This window comes from Stegastes partitus, unplaced genomic scaffold, assembly GCF_000690725.1.
Source record: "Stegastes partitus isolate 25-593 unplaced genomic scaffold, Stegastes_partitus-1.0.2 Scaffold702, whole genome shotgun sequence".
Taxonomy (NCBI): Eukaryota; Metazoa; Chordata; class Actinopteri; family Pomacentridae; genus Stegastes; species Stegastes partitus.
This window is the reverse complement of record NW_007578433.1, coordinates 134,666-153,646: the sequence shown is the minus strand read 5'-3', so window position 1 is coordinate 153,646 and position 18,981 is coordinate 134,666. Positions and strand designations below refer to the sequence as shown.

At 44.1% G+C, this 18,981-nt stretch overlaps 1 protein-coding gene across 5 annotated transcripts in view; it reads left to right on the top strand.

The window, feature by feature from the left end:
* The window catches only part of myo9b (myosin IXB), a 92,418-nt gene extending 73,437 nt beyond the window's left edge, over positions 1–18,981 (top strand). Inside the window, exons 19-45 of one of the 5 annotated variants that reach the window (XM_008290896.1) lie at positions 1,908–1,947; positions 2,095–2,217; positions 2,301–2,381; positions 2,617–2,727; positions 2,926–3,051; positions 3,158–3,307; positions 3,978–4,138; positions 4,231–5,325; positions 6,607–6,679; positions 6,899–7,017; positions 7,914–8,029; positions 8,294–8,487; positions 8,737–8,844; positions 10,026–10,196; positions 10,282–10,323; positions 10,406–10,517; positions 10,595–10,668; positions 11,088–11,280; positions 12,132–12,260; positions 12,463–12,568; positions 13,731–13,862; positions 13,950–14,073; positions 14,818–14,868; positions 15,603–15,715; positions 16,890–17,029; positions 17,151–17,204; positions 17,458–17,546. In XM_008290896.1, the coding sequence (XP_008289118.1) occupies positions 1,908–1,947; positions 2,095–2,217; positions 2,301–2,381; positions 2,617–2,727; positions 2,926–3,051; positions 3,158–3,307; positions 3,978–4,138; positions 4,231–5,325; positions 6,607–6,679; positions 6,899–7,017; positions 7,914–8,029; positions 8,294–8,487; positions 8,737–8,844; positions 10,026–10,196; positions 10,282–10,323; positions 10,406–10,517; positions 10,595–10,668; positions 11,088–11,280; positions 12,132–12,260; positions 12,463–12,568; positions 13,731–13,862; positions 13,950–14,073; positions 14,818–14,868; positions 15,603–15,715; positions 16,890–17,029; positions 17,151–17,164 (3,898 nt within the window). In that variant the 3' untranslated portion in view covers positions 17,165–17,204; positions 17,458–17,546. Of the gene's footprint in view, positions 1–1,907; positions 1,948–2,094; positions 2,218–2,300; positions 2,382–2,616; positions 2,728–2,925; positions 3,052–3,157; positions 3,308–3,977; positions 4,139–4,230; positions 5,326–6,606; positions 6,680–6,898; positions 7,018–7,913; positions 8,030–8,293; positions 8,488–8,736; positions 8,845–10,025; positions 10,197–10,281; positions 10,324–10,405; positions 10,518–10,594; positions 10,669–11,087; positions 11,281–12,131; positions 12,261–12,462; positions 12,569–13,730; positions 13,863–13,949; positions 14,074–14,817; positions 14,869–15,602; positions 15,716–16,889; positions 17,042–17,150 lie in introns of all 5 variants that reach the window. The other 4 variants (XM_008290893.1, XM_008290895.1, XM_008290897.1 and 1 more) reach the window with 4 other exon arrangements.

Below are 18,981 nucleotides of genomic sequence, written 5' to 3'. Positions count from 1 at the left end.
AAGCTTTCTGTAGATTAACGCACCCGGCCGTGTTCAGCTCATGAGCCACATTAATATAACCAACCATGGATAGTTGCAGCTGTCGCCCCTCTAATAAACAAACACTCCTGCTTCGTCGTCGCACGTTACGCTGCGACTACGCTGTATGTGCACGCTTCGCGGAGCTGCTGCAACGCTACGCTTCTATCAAAAACTGTGAAACTGCAAATATGAACGTCTTCTACTTGGATGTTTTTTGCGTGAGGAGCCTTTTTCCACAGAAATCTGTCCAAGTGTCTATTTTATTGAACTACCTGTATACAGGATATTAAACAGGGTCTCAACATTTATTTTTTCATTATCAGCTGATGATTGTTTGCTAATTTACAGTCTAAAGATGTTAGTTTGACAATGTTACACAACCCAACGACAGAGCAACCCCAAATCTGACAAACGTTCCCACCTGACCTCCTCACAATCATCAGCCAAATGTTTTTATTTACAACCAAATAACTTTGGTATATTTAATGAAGCTACGCAAAACATTACCTTCATACTGTGAATATTTTTAGTTACAGGCCTTGAAGTACATAGCAGTGAAATTTTAATTCACTTCTTTTAGCATTTTTTAGCCTCTTAACTTCACCAGTACAAGAAATGGATGCATTAATTTTTTGTCAGTGCTGAAAAACACATTTGAGCTCTGTTAAAAACTGCACCTACGTTAGAAAATTACTTTAGCGCAGAAGGAATCATGTCTAGAAGATGATCCTGGTTTCAAATGTGGGTAAAAATGAGAGCTTTCGTCACACATGAGCCTTGAAAGTTTACCCAGAATGCACTTTTTAAAGTTTCCTCTGGTGAATTATCAGAAAACAGAAACACATCCAGGGTACCAGCGATTGTTTCTATGACTCCATGTCATAGACGTTAAACTGCTGCAGACTCAAATTTGTTTGTAGAACAAAAAAAGAAAAGCCGGTGTTAATCTTTAGACACCTGAATGGATGTAAAACTGATTTGGTTGCAGTTCTTAACAGAATTGAAATGGTTTTTTTAGCCCTGAAAATCTCGTGTGTCTGTCTGCTGTACTGATGAAGTTATGAAGCTCAGAAATGCTGAAAAGCGTAACTTAAATTTAAAATTTCCCTCCACTCTATGTACCTCAGGGGCCTTTACCTCTGAAAATATTCACAGTATGAATTTAACGTTTCGTGTGGCCTTTATACACCCTGTTGTGTTTTTATATCCTTTAAATTCCGCTGATTTTATGACTTGTCTGTCGTGTTTTACTGCCTCGTGACGCACTTTGGAAGCAGGAATTTGAAAAGTCACTCAGTAAGCCAGTAAAAAAAGACGTATTTTGTGGCACATCTGCTCCGCGAAAGGTCCACATACATCACAACACGCTCAGCGCCGAAGCGTTTCTCGCTCTAGTTCGTAGATACTGACTTGGCTGAAGTGCCGTGAATACTTTAACTGCTGCATGAACATCAACAGAAGACTGCCGGCATGGACGGTCTGTCGTCGTAGCATCTTGTGGAAATGCGTCCCAGCGGCCTTGCAGCATGTCAGAATTTACAGCGGGTTCTGCAGGCCCGACACATGGCTGCAGAGAGAACATGGACATAAATCTAGAGTCTTTTGTGTAGTGATGAAACGAAGAGAGAGCATGTCTGTCTTTGTGTGGTGAGTCTCCCACCTCCTTCCTCTTCATCATCATCCTCCTCCCCTTCGTCACTCGTTCAAGCCTTGCCTCGGCTCCGTCGTTCTTCCGATCCAGGTGCAAGCCTTGATTTCATCACTGACTGACTGCGCATGAAGAAGTCACGTCGTCCGTACTAACCCAGCTTCACAAACTCCACCGGCGACTCGTTTCCATCTTCTGTCGACTCGCACTAAATCCTCTTTTTCTGCCGTTTTCACAGGAAGAACAAGAGCACCAAGCAGAGGCAGGCCATCCCCAAGGTAAAGCCGATTAACAGCCAGAAACTCTGAGGCAGATGAAGAGAAAACAGCTTAATTCATAAACAACTCAGTGTTTTTTTTCCAGTTTGCTGTCATTGCATTAAAGTGATAATAGTTAGATTAATCCAGTTTGTCGTCGCTGTGCAGAGTTTGCTGGATTCTCGTTCTCTAAAGTTCATCGTGGGCCTGACGCTGCACGATCGCACGACCAAGTCTCTGCTCCACCTGCACAAGAAGAAGAAGCCCCCCAGCATCAGCGCCCAGTTCCAGGTATCGTCGGCTGCAGCAGCATTCACATTAAACTCTAACGTTCTCTCGAACCTCCAGCAAACCTCTGTGTCTGTTCTCTCCAGACTTCTCTGACCAAACTTTTAGAGACCCTGAACCGAGCCGAGCCCTTCTTCATTCGTTGTATCCGCTCCAATGCAGAGAAGGTGAGAGTTTTGGTGTGACTTTGCTCTTTAGCATCTTGTAGTTAAATGCTGAAGCTTTCTTTCTGCTTTTATAAAAGGAAATATTTAGTGTAAAGACATTAGTAGGAACATTGAGCCCTGATCAGTGATACAGGTTGGCACGATTTTCATTTTGCTGGTGATGATGGTTGCTTCCTGGTGTGTGACTCTTACAAGTATAACCAAATAAACTTCTTCTGCAACCACGTGCGAGCAGAAGGAGATGAATCTGGACGAGGCCTTGGTGGTTCAGCAGCTGCGATACACAGGAATGCTGGAAACCGTTCGCATCAGGAGGTCGGGCTACGGAGCCAAATACACATTCCAGGTACTCGTTTTTTTGTGAAATCCACCCATCAAAATCTCTAAATACAAACCTGTCATTGCTGCTGTGCTGTAATAAAACGTATAAGCATGACATCCCTGTATGCAGAATATGTTCAGTTAAATGCTGGGTGTCAGGATTCGTCACCAACACTTGATTTATTTTATATTTGCATCACCTTCCTCGTCTTGTTCTCCACAGGAATTCATAGAGCAGTTCAGAGTGTTGCTTCCAAAGAACGCCTCTGCCTCCAAAGAGGACATCTCAGCGCTGCTCGACAGGAAGATGGGCCTCGACCCCACCACGTACCAGATCGGCAAAACTAAGGTACAGCAAGTAATCTTCTAGCAAACGTCCTCTCGTTGCTTTTTAATGCTTTCAGTTCCTCTTACCGACAGCCTGCTTCACTGTGTTTAACGTTGTGTGTGTTCAGGTGTTCTTGAAGGAGCTGGAGCGGCAGCAGCTGCAGGACATGCTGCACAAGGATGTCATGCGGAAGATCATCTTCCTTCAGCGCTGGTTCAGAGCTCGTCTGCAGAGGAAGGAGTTTCTAGACATGCGACAGGCGGCCATCGTGATCCAGGTAAACGAGCACCAACCTGCTTTGGTCACATGTTCTTTTCCCCCCGATTCGTTCTGAGTCATTTCATGTTTAGTAGCTGCTGAAACCGAGTCCAGATCGATACGTCAAATACACGAATGTTCAATCCAATGTTTATTCTTGACAATTTATTTACTCTGCAATGCCTTAAGAAAACAATTGCATTTCCGCATCCAAGCTGTTTCTTAATGCTACGTGTTTAATTCTCTACATGCATGTCAGAGAATATATTGTAGATCAGCTGTAGTACCTGCTTGTTCCACCAGGTGGAGCCTCTCAACATTTAATAGCAACCAGAGGAGGTGATAACTCGGACTAGGGGCAGCTCCTGTTAGCAAACAGAGAGCACTGTTAGGGTTTAGCTAGCAACGGGCACCATAACAAAGACTTCTGTGACGTTTAATGACCACCAACCAAAGCTAATGGGTCTCAATTTATGTCATCAATTAATTGATTACGGATTGATAATGCTTACAAGTTTTGCTTTCCCGTTACGAAACCTGTCCGACAGCAGGCCTAAATAAAGAATTTGGTTTAGATTCATGCAGATACTGATCAGTTAGCAGAAGCCTTGTTCGACCACCATCTCTGTGATCAGATCTGGATAGCCCTACTTTTTAACAATCCTGATTTTCCATTTACTGTTTCCTAGCGTTCGTGGCGAAGGTACTGCCAAGACGAGCAACAGCGACGGGCAGCTACTCTGATCCAGGCTGTCTGGAGAGGACACTGGCAACGATTGGAGTATCGCCGACAGAGACGAGGCGCTACGAAAATACAAGCGCTGGTCAGAGGACACTCAGCACGCAGAAGGTATAAAAAACAGCAAGACTGTTTGACTTTGTGAATGAAAATATATTCCAGTGTAAGTTTCCTGGACCTAAAATATGTCTTGTGCCTTACAGATGTCAGTCCATGCGTGAGGAGAAACGCCAGAAAGAGGAAGAAAAAGAAGCTCAAAAGAGGGCAGAAGAGGAGGAGAGGAGGAGGAGGGAAGAGGAAGAAGAGGAGGCAAGGAGAAAAGCAGCAGAGGAGGAAGAGCGAATAAGAATGGAAGAAGAAGCAAGGAGGAAGGCGGAGGAGGAGGCAAGGAGGAGAGCGGAGGAAGAGGAGGCAGCTAGGAAAGCACAAGAAGCTCAGAAAAAGAAAGAAGAAGAAGAGCAAAGACTGGCAAGAGAGCCTCAGACGAGAGAGGATCCAGATATAGAGCTGGTCACAGAGGAGATGCTGGATAAAAACCTCCCCGTCCAGGAGACGGAGGACGAAGAGGAGGAGGATAAAAGCTCACATCCAGAAGATCAGAGCAACGACGAAGAGCTGGAGAACGGAGAGGTGGATGAGGAGAACTACGGTACCTCGGCTGAGGCTGGACCCCAGCTGGATGACAAAGAGGAGATGGAGAGCGTAACACTAGATTTGAAACCTGATCCAACCTCTGATGGGGTCACGCAGGCCGGCACTACTTCCAGCGCTGAACACAAGAAAGCACAACCTTCAGCCGTCGCCAGAGGAGGGTCGTCCAGGAGCCAGGAGAAGAGAGAGCAGAGGAGACGGAGAGGGCTGGAGCACAACCAGAGGGAGACTGAGCGAGCCGCCTCCTCCACCACCTCCTCCTCAGCCGGCAGCAAAGACCAGACGTCCGCACCGAAGAGCAAAAACCTGGAGAAGGCGAAGCGCTCGGACAGCAAGGAGCTGGACCCGTACACGTTTGTGAACTGGAAAATGAAGGAAGACAAGGGCTCGAAGAAGGACTCGAGAAGTTCTGCTCCCTCTGCCGGTCCCGTCCGTCCGTCCACGTTGTCCCTGCAGCCCGCCGACGCCGCGCCCGAGAGGAACGGCCTCGGCGAAGGTGTCGGAGCCGTGAACCTGCAGCGCAGACACGGAGCAATGAAGGAGAAGCCCGACAAGTGGAGGGGGAGGAGGAGCGACGGGGATCTGTCCGAGGGAACCAGTCCTCCTCGATCTCACAGCAAAGAGGAGAAGACGAGGAAACCACAGCTGTACGTCTGCTGATACCGTCACATTATCAGATAAGATGGAACCGTATGAACCCGGAAGGAAGCTCTTGTGTCAGATGTTCCTCAGGAGAAATGACAGCAGCATGAGAACTTATGCAGTGCCTGTTAGAATAGCAGTAAAAATAAGTATGATCCTGGAGGCAAGATCATTTTAATATGAATGCAATTCTTTACATGAACATCAATAGCATTAAGACAAGCTGCAAAAGGAACATGAAGGGATATAAAAAGACATTTTAAAACAGGAGAAGCAAACAGGAAGTGAAATAAAATAAGATAAAAGTGGGAAAGTGAAAGCTGCAGTGCAGTTTAACGTATTCAAAAGCCTCTGATTTGGTTCAGTGAAAGACAAACAGAAAATGATTCAGTTTTGATGTAGAGGAGCTAAAAGTTGTTTCTGTGGGTTTGTTCAGATTTGGTGCCTAAAAGCTGGAAACTGCATCTTGTTGGTTAAAATAAGTCAGTCAGCGAAAGTATAAGTAAGATAAGATAACGCTCATCATTAAAAATCATTAAATATTGAGGATTTGCTTTCACTTCAAATACATTAAAGCCAGTAACATCAATTCAGTGTATTTATTTGAAAATAAAAGTCTGTCCTGTTTGAGCAGCTAAAAAAATATTATCCTACAAAATAAAAGCACATATATTTGGGATTTTTAATGATGCTACGTTAGAACAAACAAACAAAAAATTCCCCGTCTCTGACTTTATCCTTTAGGACTTTATTTTTTAACAAATATCTATATTTTAGCATCTTTTCACCTGTTCAAATTATTTGTTGTTGTTTTAATGTCAAATAGTAAAAGATAAATTAATAAGAATTTTCTTCTTGTATATATTTTTTTTTAAAATTTATATTATTTTATTTTTCGCAGTATTTGACACTTTTATTTTGCTTATTTCTATCTATTTATATCTATATTAGAATATTTATTGTGTGTTGTATTCTTTATTATTATTATTATTATTATTATTATTATTATTATTATTATTATAGTTTCAGTGTGGAACAGGTGCAAAAATACATCACACACGTTATATGATTGTTTATAATTGCATTTGTGTCCAATCAAGGCCGTGAATCTTGAATCTAATAATAAATCAAAGATAAATGATAATAATTTACAGCATTTCCTAGTTTGTGCAGGATACCCCCGTCACCTCTCTGTGCTAAAAGCTGCGTTATATTTCATGTATTCATATTTTAAAAATACTGAACGTTTTATTTCATCCACGTTTCTCTGTTCTGTCCGTCTGCAGGAGTGAAACCGCCACCTCTTCGGTCGACAGTTTGTCTCCAGGTTCCGAAGGAGCCGGCGCCATTTGCAGAGAGGTAATTTAAACATTGGTCTATTTTAATTTTTAAAAAAGAGTGATTTCTGATTCTGAACATGATTTCCGATCAGGTCGGTTTGTGTCCTTTGAGCTGCTGATGTTCCTCCACCGTCAGAGTTCACTTATTAAATAGAATATTTTGAGTTTCATGTTTTTAAAGCTGTGATTTTTTTTTACCTGGTTTATCTTGAACACCTCCTTGCTCTCCGTTCTGCAGATACTTTCCCCGTCGGAGAGTCACGGTGACGGCTCGAAGTCAAGCTCCTTCAGGAGGAGACACCAGGAAGGTTCTGGTCACCAAGACTCGGGCCACTCCGTCCCGTCCACACCAGACAAGTACTGCACTGGCCTCATGACTAAACATGTCGATTAAATGTGGGGGAAGCAGAAAGCACTGTGGCGCAATCGTTTGTCTGAAAGGGACGTAACTGAGAAGATTTAGAAGCATAAATACACATCCAGTTGTATAATATAATAATATACGTCAAGACATCACAGTAAAGGAATCATCCTCGGCTTCTTTTTAGTCGTACAATAAAGTCAGATTCATAAAAAAAACTCTTCACCTTGTGTATTTAAACTCTAATCAGCTTCTCGAGTGGGGTTGAATTTACTGTACGTGGACTTCTGTGCACATCAGATGGACGCTGCTAACGGCTAAAGCTCGAATATGGGGCGCTTTTTTTGTGCCTTTCATTATGTCTTATGACTTTTTTTAAGCGTGCTCTATTAGCAAACTTGATTAGATTTGTGCTCTGTGAGGCTGGTCTTCGTTACACAATGACGAGCTGTAACATTAGAATAATTCGACCACACGTTCGACTGAATTAGAACCTGATTCTAAAGAAGATCAGTGATGCAGACAGTCCCGCTCTGCCGGCTGACAGAAGTCGTTCTTTGGGTTTGTTATGTGTTGGAAGCTGTTTCTGTGTTTCTGAGTCGCTGGTAGATGCTCACGATGTGTCTTCTAGCTTACAAGTAGTAGTCATGTTAACGAGGTAGAAAAGCAGACTTCCACCATGAGAGGTCTTTAAAGACGGTCATCATATTTATTTAGCTAAAATCTTTACCTGTTTTACTTGTTGTCAATCCAGTAAATCATAAACACAAAACATAAAGGAAACCTTAATAAGCTTTTAAAGTCCACACTGTAAACCTCCCCGTTTCCAGCATGAACAGCCCAAATCTGGGACGTTTTATTCAAGACTTTGTTGTGTGTCTCTGCCCTACAGGGGAGGTTTCTTCAGCAAGATCTTGAAGAAGCGACCTCACAAAGAGGCTCAGACTCCAGACAACGGAGAGCTGCCGCTGGCTCAGATGCTCAGCGAGAAGTCGGCAGCAGGAGAAGGTAAGTTACACGCAGTCATGAAGTGAAACGAGGCAGGAAAACACAGGTGTGTTATCGTTGTTATCCTCGGGTCTCAACCAATCCCGCTGTTTGCTTTCTGAGAAAACACTGACCCGTGCAGGATCTGCTCGGCGATAGCAGAACATTACTCTGGGTTTTGTCTCGTTCGCTGTACTCGTGCATACATACAGGTTTAGTTTGTGGAAAAGCAGTCTGCGGTCTCGTTTTTCTTTGTGTAGCTAATTGTGTTGTAATCACTTCCAGCCCTGGCGTCCGGACACCCGTCTCGGCCTCTTTCTCAGCCCCAGGGCGATCGAGCTGGAAAAGGTTTAGGCCGGAATCCCACCATTAAGATCAGTCGGGCCACGCGGGTCTCTGAGCAGTGGAACGCCTCGCTGGACCGAGAAATCACCAACGCCAACGAGCTGCGGCACCTCGACGAGTTTCTGGGCAACCAGGTGAGTGAACGCGATGCTGATCTACGGTGAGCTTCAGTAGAACCGGAGTTCTGTTTTAGGCTCCTGAAGATGTTTCACCTCCCAACCAAGAACTGAGAAAGTCCAGCTGCTGTCCACTGAAGCACCGAGGAGAACCATCAGCTGGATGAATCCTCACAGACACACGAGATGCTGACTTGTCGTAGTGAATAATCTAATCCGATTCACACAAAGGGGCGTTTCTACATTTGTTCTGTTCTGTGTTCGCAGGTCAACGATTTCCGCTCCAGAGGAAAGCCGCTGTCGGCCACAGAAGCCATCTTCGTCACAGCCACCATGCAGTTCAGGGAGACCATCAAAGCCATGTATTCTCTCACAGTAAGTCTGCACGGGAATGATTAATGGTTCATTAATTAATTTCCACTAGTAATTTAACCAATCAATACTGTATCATGGAAAAAAGGCAGCAGATGAAGGTCGCGTGCATTAGAAAATGTTTTGTACATCAGCTGCAGTACCTGGTTGTTCCACCAGGTGGAGCCTCCTGCTGTTTGTAAGAATAAAAATAATAGTTTATGGCTGATAGATTCTTGGATTTGTTGAGTTTTAATGGATATTTTGTGTAGTATCAAAGCCTTATCTCTAATTTAGACAGGTTAATCTGCATAATTACTAATGCTTCAGAGCCTTGATACTTATATTAGCTTAATTTCAATAATTTATAATATCGTAGTGTCTAGTTATGTTATTGCATTAGTTAGATTATTCTCCATAATTAATGATGCTGTAGGATCTCAACTTTTATACATATTATAGTCGTGTTTTCTCTCTTTTTTGCAGGATTTAATCCCTAATATGTAAATTACTCGGGTGTAGAGGGTCTTAGCTGCCATGTTTACTCTTGTTAGGTTACTTTTGTAATAATGATTATATATTCTTTTTTTAACCAGAAGCCACTTTTGCACAGCAGCCGTGCTACAAAAAACGTCGACTTAACTACTTTATCTTGTTTATGTTTGGGATCGTATTTATTCATCTGATTGTGCTTTTATGATTTGTCAGATTTAACGTTTAAATTATTGTAAAGTTGTTAAATATAAAATATTTATTATCATGAATTTAAAGGACAGCGTTCCTATAGCTTACTAATACATGTAACTGACCTTTAAAGAGCTTAACTCACAGGATGTGGTCAGAGTTAGCTGTGTGAGAATCAGAAATCGTTGCTGCCATTTAAAGTCTTAGAAATGTAAGCAGTAGAATAATATACGATAAACATGAGTAGAAGAATATGTCCTACAAATATAAACAGAAATATAAAAATTTAAATTAAATGTATGCAGTGTAATCAATAATAATATAGTTATAATTGTGTTATTGCACAGAGAAGGAGTTAATAATGTAATATATTATTTTATAGGTACATTTCCTCAATTTGTGTTTTTGATTATTTGATTATTGTTTGATGACGCTGCTGATTATTAGTCGTTCAAACCGATCAGAGTCCCTCCTCACGGTCTCCTGTCCTTCCTCGTATTTCCTCTCCTGCTCTGTAACAGAAGCCCACCATCGGCTACAAAGGTCTGATGACGGGCTACCAGAACAAAGTGATCCACCTGGCGGGCAGCAAGCAGAAAGAGGAGGTCCAGCTGGTGGTGAACCTGTTCCAGTCGGTGCTGGACGGCTTCATCAGAGGGGAGATGAAGAAGGAGGAGGCCGAACCTGCCAAGGTTGTGAAACGCCGTGACTCGCTTTTATTCTGTTTTAAACGTCAAAGAGGAATTTATTAACAGCTCGTCTCTGTTTGTGTTCCAGCCTGCAAAGGCCAGAAAGAAGAGGAGGAAAAAAGATAAAAGTGTAAGTATGCAGGGCTTGGTTCTTTATTTTTGTTTTGTTCACAGTAATTATTTAAATTCTAACCGAGTGTCTGCGTTGTTAGATGGAGAGCCCCCTGGACCACGTCTTCGTCAACTACCAGGTCAACATCATGCAGTCGTGTGACCAGTGCAGCTCCTACATCTGGGGCATGGAGAAGGCCTACATGTGCAGCTGTGAGTTTACAGCAAACACTGAAGTCTGCAACATGAAACGCAGTAAAGTTCCTAATGTGTTCAAATCTCCTGTACAGATTGTAAAATGGTGTGCCACAAGAAGTGCATCTGCAAAATAGTGACCGACTGCTCCACCTTCTGTGCCAAAAAGGTATGTAGGGATTTTTTCGGAGGATCGATGGATGAAGACAGACTTTATACAAGTTAGGCTACAATCAGGCTGCAGGAGAAACGGCTCAGATCTGATTTGTTTTGCTCGTATTTGACTCAGATCAATTTCTTTCACAGATTTTCAGTCCTACATGTGGACGAAAATTAGAAATGGGTCTGATTTTTATTAACAAAGTAAAGAAAGTAAAAATGTGACAGATACGAACAGAGAAGTGGAGCAGAACCTTCACCTTCTATTATTATGTTGTGTTGACGTGTTAAATCAGATTCATGACGCTCTGGGAAAATCGGTTTTATTGGATTATAGATGGTTAACTTAATTCTAGTGAGGAATGTGCGATTTCCATGAATGTTGTTGTGTCGAGCAGACGTCTCACTGACTGACTGTCGAATCCGCAGAGCGACGAAGAGTTCAGCGGGCAGCACTTCGGCGTTCGGGTTTGTCACCTGGTCAACGATAAGAACCCGGTGCCCATGGTCCTGGAGATGATGCTGGAGCACGTGGAGATGCACGGCCTCTACACCGAGGGCATCTACCGCAAATCCGGCTCAGCCAACCGCATGAAAGAGCTGCACCAGCGGCTCGAGACAGGTCAGACCTGCAGCTGACGGAAAACAACCTGAAAACTGCATTATTTATGTTTTCTTCTTCTTCTAACTCATCTGGTTTAACCCTGTGAAGCCCAATTCTGTTGCTTTTTTATCTCACCGTTGACTCATTTATCACTGCAATATAATAATAATAATAGTAGTAATAATAATAATAATCCTCGATAGAAGCAGCACATCTATGGCCTAGAAACAGGAAGAATTCAGAAATCTCTTCTGTGCCATTTGACAAAGCCACAAATAGAAATCCACAAATCATATAAAAGAAGAAAGTTGAATTTCTTTAATTATTTATTTGACAAAAATTCAAATGTATATATCTTGGAATCAGCATGTACAACATTTTTCTAAGTCCCCACAGGTGTTACTAATGCTGGGGGTAAAACGGTGGATATTTTACTGTTGTACTACTTTTAAAGAAAAAATGTGCTTCTATGCTTGTCTTCTATTTGCAACGTTGCCGGCATTTCAGCCGAAAAGTCCCTGAATTTTCATCACGTGACTGACTGTCACAGCTGAGTCACTGATGGCTTCACTTCTGCACCGAGAAATGCAGAATTTTTTGTATTTTCCTGAATCCAGTTCGGGTAAATTGATTATTTTTGGCCATTTTATTTAAATAATACGATTTTAAGTGTCCCACAGAGCAGACGGGTAGTTCAAGGACAGTCAGAAAACTGAAAATCGCACAATTCTCTCTGGTTTTTAAAAATAAAAATATGCCTCCAGCCTCAGGTTAAGCCTTTCTTTAGTGATGTAAATATAACACTCTAAATGCGTGCAGCAGCTCTGTTGTAGATCTTTGTGCTGATGTTGCGTCTTCGGTGTGTCTAGACCCTCACCTGGTCCACCTCGAGGACTACCCCATCCACACGGTGACCGGCCTGGTGAAGCAGTGGCTGAGGGAGCTGCCGGACCCGCTCATGACCTTCACGCATTACAGCGACTTCCTGCATGCAGTGGGTGAGGAGGACGGTCCCCACCAGGGGGCGACGTTTTACAGCATAACATGACAGCAGCAGTTCCTTCATTCAGAGTCACAAACATCACGTAGTGGTTAGACTCAGATAAAATCTGATGGTTAAGGTGAAGGAAAGGTTAACTGGTCATGATAAGAATTAAATATTTTCTAAAACATAACGGTTTAATTTTGTGCTCCTGTCAGAACTTCCAGAGAAGCTGGAGCAGCTTCAAGCCGTCTACAAGGTGCTGGAGGAGCTTCCAACAGCAAACTTCAACACGCTGGAGAGACTCGTCTTCCACCTCGTCAGGTAGATTCTTTTGATGTGGTCACGACATAAATCTGTTAAATCCACGTATTCTGAAAGTGTATTTTACTCACTAGATGACGTTTTGTTTTTTGGAAAGTGGCTGTTTATCCCTTGTTTTATTACGTATGATTAATCAGTGTGTCCCACCTGACCTCCACAGACTTTGTTGTAATATAATTTATGTGCATTTATTATCGACACACAAAGTTTTACCTTCATACTATGAATATTTTCAAAGTTACAGACCCTTAAAATGCATCGATTTTCTATTTCCATCAGTTCTACGTCCATCCAGGTGTCACAAACTAAACACTAAATCTGTTTATTGTTCATTTTTTATTCTATAATCAACTCTGAGCATCAGTATTATGGGATGTACCATAGCTTGAACAGTTTAATGTCAGAGTAACAATCACTGGTATCCTGGATGTGTTTCTGTTTTCTGATAATCCACCAGAGAAAACTTTAAAAAGTGCATTCTGGGTAAACTTCCAAGGCTCATGTGTGATGGTGGTTGGTCAGAACAAGTTCTAGACGATGAAAGGATCATTTTTATCTACATTTGACACCAGGATCCTCTAATAGACGAGTTTCCTTCTGTGCCAAAACAATCAGATTTTAGTTTTTGTTCTGCCAGTTTGTTTCTTTCATCAGATTGTGAACAACGGTGATGACGTGTAGCCTTTTGTGTTTTGTTTTTTATATGAGACAGAAAATGATGCAGGAATCATCACAGCTTTCATTGTTGGAGTGAAAAGAACCTTAAATATTACATTTTGGAAACAGAGATGTGCTGAACATTTAGTCTTGAGATGGTGGCGCCTGGAGAGAATGTAAAATTGATTTGGATTCAGTTTTTAACAGAACTCAGCTCTGATAATTTCATGTTTATCTCTTGTATCGATGAAACTATGAAACAAGAACACAAATTTAAAAGCATCAAATCAGGACCCACCTCTATGTGCTGCACCTGTGCCTGTAACTCTGAAAGTCTTTATAGTGTGAAGGTAAAACTTTACATGACTTCATAAGATTTACTGGAGTCATTGTACATTAACTATCAGCTGATTCTGAGGCGATCAGGTGGAACATTTTCTGATTTGACAGAAACGATGCTGACGAAGCTTCACGAAACTGATTTTGTCCGATAACGTTCCTGCAGAGTCTGTAAAGAAGAAGCTCACAACCGCATGTCTCCCAACTCGCTGGCCATCGTGTTTGCTCCGTGCATCCTGCGCTGCCCGGACAGCGCCGACCCGCTGCTCAGCATGAAGGATGTCGCCAAGACGACCACGTAAGACCGCCGCCATGAGAACAGCTTTCTGTATTTTACAGCTGTGAGTTATCCCGCTTCACGTCCTGTTGCCTCTTCGTCCTGCAGGTGTGTGGAGATGATCATCAACGAGCAGATCAGGCGCTACAACGAGAAGATGGAGGAGATCGAGCAGCTGGAGTACGCAGAGACTCTGGCTCTGAACCAGCTCAAGCTCAAGAGGAAGAACACGGTGAGGAGCCGAACCGGCCTCACTCTGGACCGGCACCGGTCGATTCACTCCGGTCTCACCGCAGCCGACACCGAAACTGTTCAGATCGGCCGCTTAGATGTAGAGAGATGACATTCAAAAGTCACATATAAATCATTAACACTTTAAAGCACACAACCCCAAAATCAGAATCTGTTGTTTAGAACCCGACCGATACGATTCATAAAGTTTTAAATCACTTTATCTCATCTGTTTGGCCGATATTGGCCTGTGACAGATATATCGGGGAGGAAAAAACATCTCAGATAATTTAGAAACTGTTTCACTGTTTGTCCGGCAGCTCCAACGTTACCGTTTACAAAACGTTGTGTGCAGCGCATGTAGCAGAGCTGGTGCGGAGTAGAGCTTAGTTTTCATTGATAAGATAAGCCTTTGTTAGTGTCACAGTGAGGAAAGTTGCAGCGTTACAGCAGCAAACATTTAAGAAATGTGTAAAAATAAACCAAATTATTCACAAGTGTTAGCTTTAGAAATACCAGCATTAGCATTAAGCTGCTAGCTAGCTTCTAAATCACATTACTGCAAAAGGAATAAACAGTTTGCTTTTCAGTTTAACTCTGACAAACATTTAAACAACATCAGCCGATATACTTTTACTCCCTAAAATCGGTACCGGCCCCAGATAGATATCTAGTATCGGTCGGGTTCTACTGTTGTTCCTGGGCTACATGGGTAACGTGGCCGATGTTCCTTGTCTCTCTTTAGCACTACTGGCACGTACCGCTCAGGTTCACCCCTAGTTTCAAAGGAGTGGTGGTACGTATGATCCAGTTCTGCTGGTGCCGTAGACGTAGCAGTCGTAGTTTGTAGCGGCGTGCCGTGTGGAGGCGCCTGTGCATGGCATGATAGATGTGGGTGGCGCTCTGGCTGCTGTGTCTTTATTTTGTTTGGGTTTGTTTTGCAGTTGTCTTACCTTCACACTCTTCCGTACTAACTGGGAGTAGACTGCATGTCGCTGGTAGTTTGGTTCATGTCCTGCTTGTGATGCGACGGTTCTGCCGTCGCTCTTGTTCTCCGCGTGGGAGAACAAGACGGTTCTGGGTTGGTGTCGTCGTTTAGAGACCTAACAGTAGTGTGACTTGCAAAAGCTTGATGGTAATGATGCATTTTGATGTTCCTTCCTCTCCTTACCGAGAGGAGACCTCAACGCTCTGATCTTATTTATTTATCAGCGTTGGATCGTGTCTGACTTTGATCTCAGCTACGAACATTTTGCGAATGGTGAATGCGTATGTTGTTTACTGCATTTATTTGATCTCCTTTTAAATAATTCCTCCTCACGAAGTCCTGTTAGATTTCATGTGTAGATGCATGAAGACCACAGTTACCATCCACCCCGCTTCTCTCTTTACTAACACAATCTGGTTGAGTTTCAGGTTTGGGTTCAAGTCCTGTGGATTCTATTAACAACTCTGTTCATGTAGTGATTCCCCGAAACGTGCAGGTTGAGTTTGTTGAGGAGCTGGTGTGTGACGCTCTGTTTCCTGCAGGTGCATGAGAAGGTTCCCTCCGATCTCAGCGTGGTTCCCGAGGAACCTCTGGACTCCGACACGGAAGCTGAGAAGAACCTGGTGGAACGCCTCAAGTCCATCAAACAGGAGAAGTAAGAAGCTGCTCTTGTCTCATGACGACGCCTTGATAAAGACTTTAATGAGCTACGACGTTAAACAGCTCCATTAAAACAGAAATGAAAGAACAGCCGAGACTAAACTGTTCTCACATATTTAAATAAGATCCTGAAGGAACCCTCAGACGTTTTATCTTTTTACCACCTTCAGGTCATTTGTTCCTGCTTCTGTCACACTTATCACCAAACAACAGCTCAGTCTGAGCTTCTCATTTATCAGGTCACAACTTGATTTATCTACCGTAATGTCTGGACTACTGAGCGCACCTGAATATAAGCCCCGCCCACTAGCTTTAAAAAGAAAACTAGTTTTGTACATATACAGGCTGCACTTGTCTGTAAAAATCCATAAATTAGCCACAAGTATGTTTAAGCTGCAGCGTTCAAAAAGTAGCGCCTTATAGTCCAGATATTACGGTAATTACTTCTCATTTATCAGTGCTATTATGAGTGCAGTCGGTGTGGATTCATACGTGGTTTTATGTCTTCTGTCTGCGCCTGGTTGTGTTGTTTTTGTGTCATCGTGTTGTCTGTAGTTGTGCAGATTACTGTTCTTTTGGGGACAATAAAGTGTTTTGATTTTTCTTTTCTTGTCTTGTACTGTTTTGTTGTCTTTTTGTGTCGCGTCTCGTCACGTCCTGTTTTTTTTTCTTGTCTTGTCCCGTCTTGGATGGATCTTGTCTTGTCGAACTTTATTGTCTTCTCTTGTCCCGCCTCGTGTCTTGTTTTGTTCTTTTCTTGTCTTATTGTGTCGCATCGCGTCGTCTCTTATCTCGTCTTTTCTTTTCTCGTCTTGTACTGTTTCACTGGAGCTCGTCATGTCGTGGTCTCTCTCGTCATGTTTTGTGACGTCTTTGCTCGTCGTTTCCTGTCCTCCTGCGCTCTGTCGAGTCTCGTCATATCTGGATGGATCTTGTCTTGTCGTACTTTATTGCATCTTGTCCCGTCTCGTGTCATGTTTGTTGTATCGTGTCTTCTGGTCTTCTTTGTCGTTTTGTTCTTGTCATGTCCTCTCTCGTCTTGTCGTATCGTGTCGTCTCTTGTGTTTCGTCACGCTGCATCACGGCTCCTCTCGTGTTGTCGTGCCACATCTTATTCTTTGTACGTTCACCTCCAGCCTTCCTCTCTAACGCCCTCGTCTTCTCTTCAGGGAGGATCTGGCGTGTCGACTTCCGGAGATGGAGCAGCCCGGTTCGGACCAGGAGAACTTGGACTCCGAAGCCTCTCTGAGCTCCGAGAGCCTCCTGGACGAGCAGCAGCGCTCCTCGGCCCACAGCTCCGAGCCTGAAGGTCAGTATTAAGGTACAGTGGCCACTTTCCTTCCTTCTGCCTGTATCTCTGGCTCAGCTGTGGGTTTCTGACCGGAGCACGGGGCCGCTGGGTGGCGCCCTTCCTGTGTTTTGTGGTGCAGGTCTGGACCAGTGATGGTGATGGGGGCGGTGACGTCTGCTCTGTAACGAAGCAGGTTGGAGGAACAGCAACCGTGTTCGTGTGTTTGTGTGCATGTAAAACGCATGTGTGGCACAGAAGCATGCTCATCCAAAGTTAATTTACGGGACATTCGGGCACCAAATCGAACTGAATTCAAACTCACTGGATGTAGTTTTTCGTAGACAACATGGTTGCATGATCTTCCATTTGTCTTCACCCTCTCTAGACGCGTGAACCTTTGCTCAGGCGTCTCCTTTAACTCCTGCTCTGTCCTCCGTCTCTTCCAGGACGAGGTGCTCTTCAGCAGAGGAGACTCAGGCCAATTTGTCCTCCCAAACCGTCAGATCTGGCCCAGCGACCCAAAGTCCCTGGTGGACGAATCCCTTTGCCAAACCTCACCCCTGCCGGCTCCACCACCTCCCTGTCCAGCTGCGCTTCCTCCATGTCCGAATCCTCCTTCAGGAACCCGCTGCAACGCCGCAACCCCGTCATCCCGGACACGGTGAGGCTCCCCCACGGCGTCCTCTCCCAGCCGGCCGCCTCCAGCCCGGCTCAGACTCCTCCCGGAAACCGAGCTGTTAAATACCTGGTGAGGAGACGGGATCAGCCGGGCCGCCGCAAAGACAGCACCCAGTCCCTGTACATCGACGGGCCCGACGTCGACCTGCTGTTGCATTTCGCCTCCTGCCCTCCCTCCGCCTCCTCCTCCTCCTCCTCCATCGCCATGGTTACGCCGTCTCCTCAGCTGCAGCAGGCGGAAGCCTCGAAGGGCAAGAGGCGGTTTTCTGACCCAGACATCCCCTACATGGACGATGACGTGTGACAGGACGGAAACGAGGGCGACAAGCTCCGAGTAGACTTTAAAAAAATAAAAGTGAAATGAACCCAGAGGTGACGGCCAGCAGAGGATGCGAGTCACAGCCCGGATGGAGACCATTGGAGTCCTGTCGTCCCGTGTGACAGTAAAAATAACTGGACGAGACGCTGCCTAGCACCTTTTCTATCATTTTAATATATTGTGGTTACAGTCGATGACTTCAGTCGGACCAGAGGCTGCATTTTCTGGAGCCTCGTAATGATCTGTTTTTGTTTTTTTTGTTTTTTTTAAATATGTGCTAATTCAAGAAAATATTTCCAGGTTCCAGTCGCACTTTTCATTTCTTCTAACGAGCAAAAAACGTGCTCGTTGAAATGTCAGCTAGTGCCTTGATGTTGTGCGTCGACTCGACAGAAGAAGCTCACGTCACTCGTTCGGATCTTTGCTCGAGCGGGGTGAGAGCGGAGTTTCGTTTATTGTACTGAACCGACAAAAGACATGTTCCCGACCAGGACCTAAACGTTGTGACTGTTGCACAAACGACCGCAGTCTCAGTTCGCCTTCACCTTTGACCCGCCGCACAACAGACGCCAGGCGGGAAGTCGTCGCTGTCACTTAGCAAAGGGAAATGGGAGCAGCAGCACACGCCACTTTTTCCACCCAAACGACAAACAAACAAACAAAAACACGACCGGGGCGCAGCGGCCGACGTCTTCAAAGCTGGAAACTTCCCCCCTCGTCTGAAGCCGGACTCGCTCGGTCCCGCTCGGTCCCGCCACGTTCTGCTGAAGCACAGCTCTGGCCAACTTTGTATGAGATGTAATACTAATGTTCCTCTCTGACTGCTGTTGAATGATGTCTGCTAGTTTTGTCTGGATCTGGAGGAAGATGTGTAATGTGTAACAGAGAGTGTATGTCTGGGACTGAATGATATGAACTGTAACGGTTATTAGTATTAACATTGAAAATACAGTACATGATGCTTGTAACACGA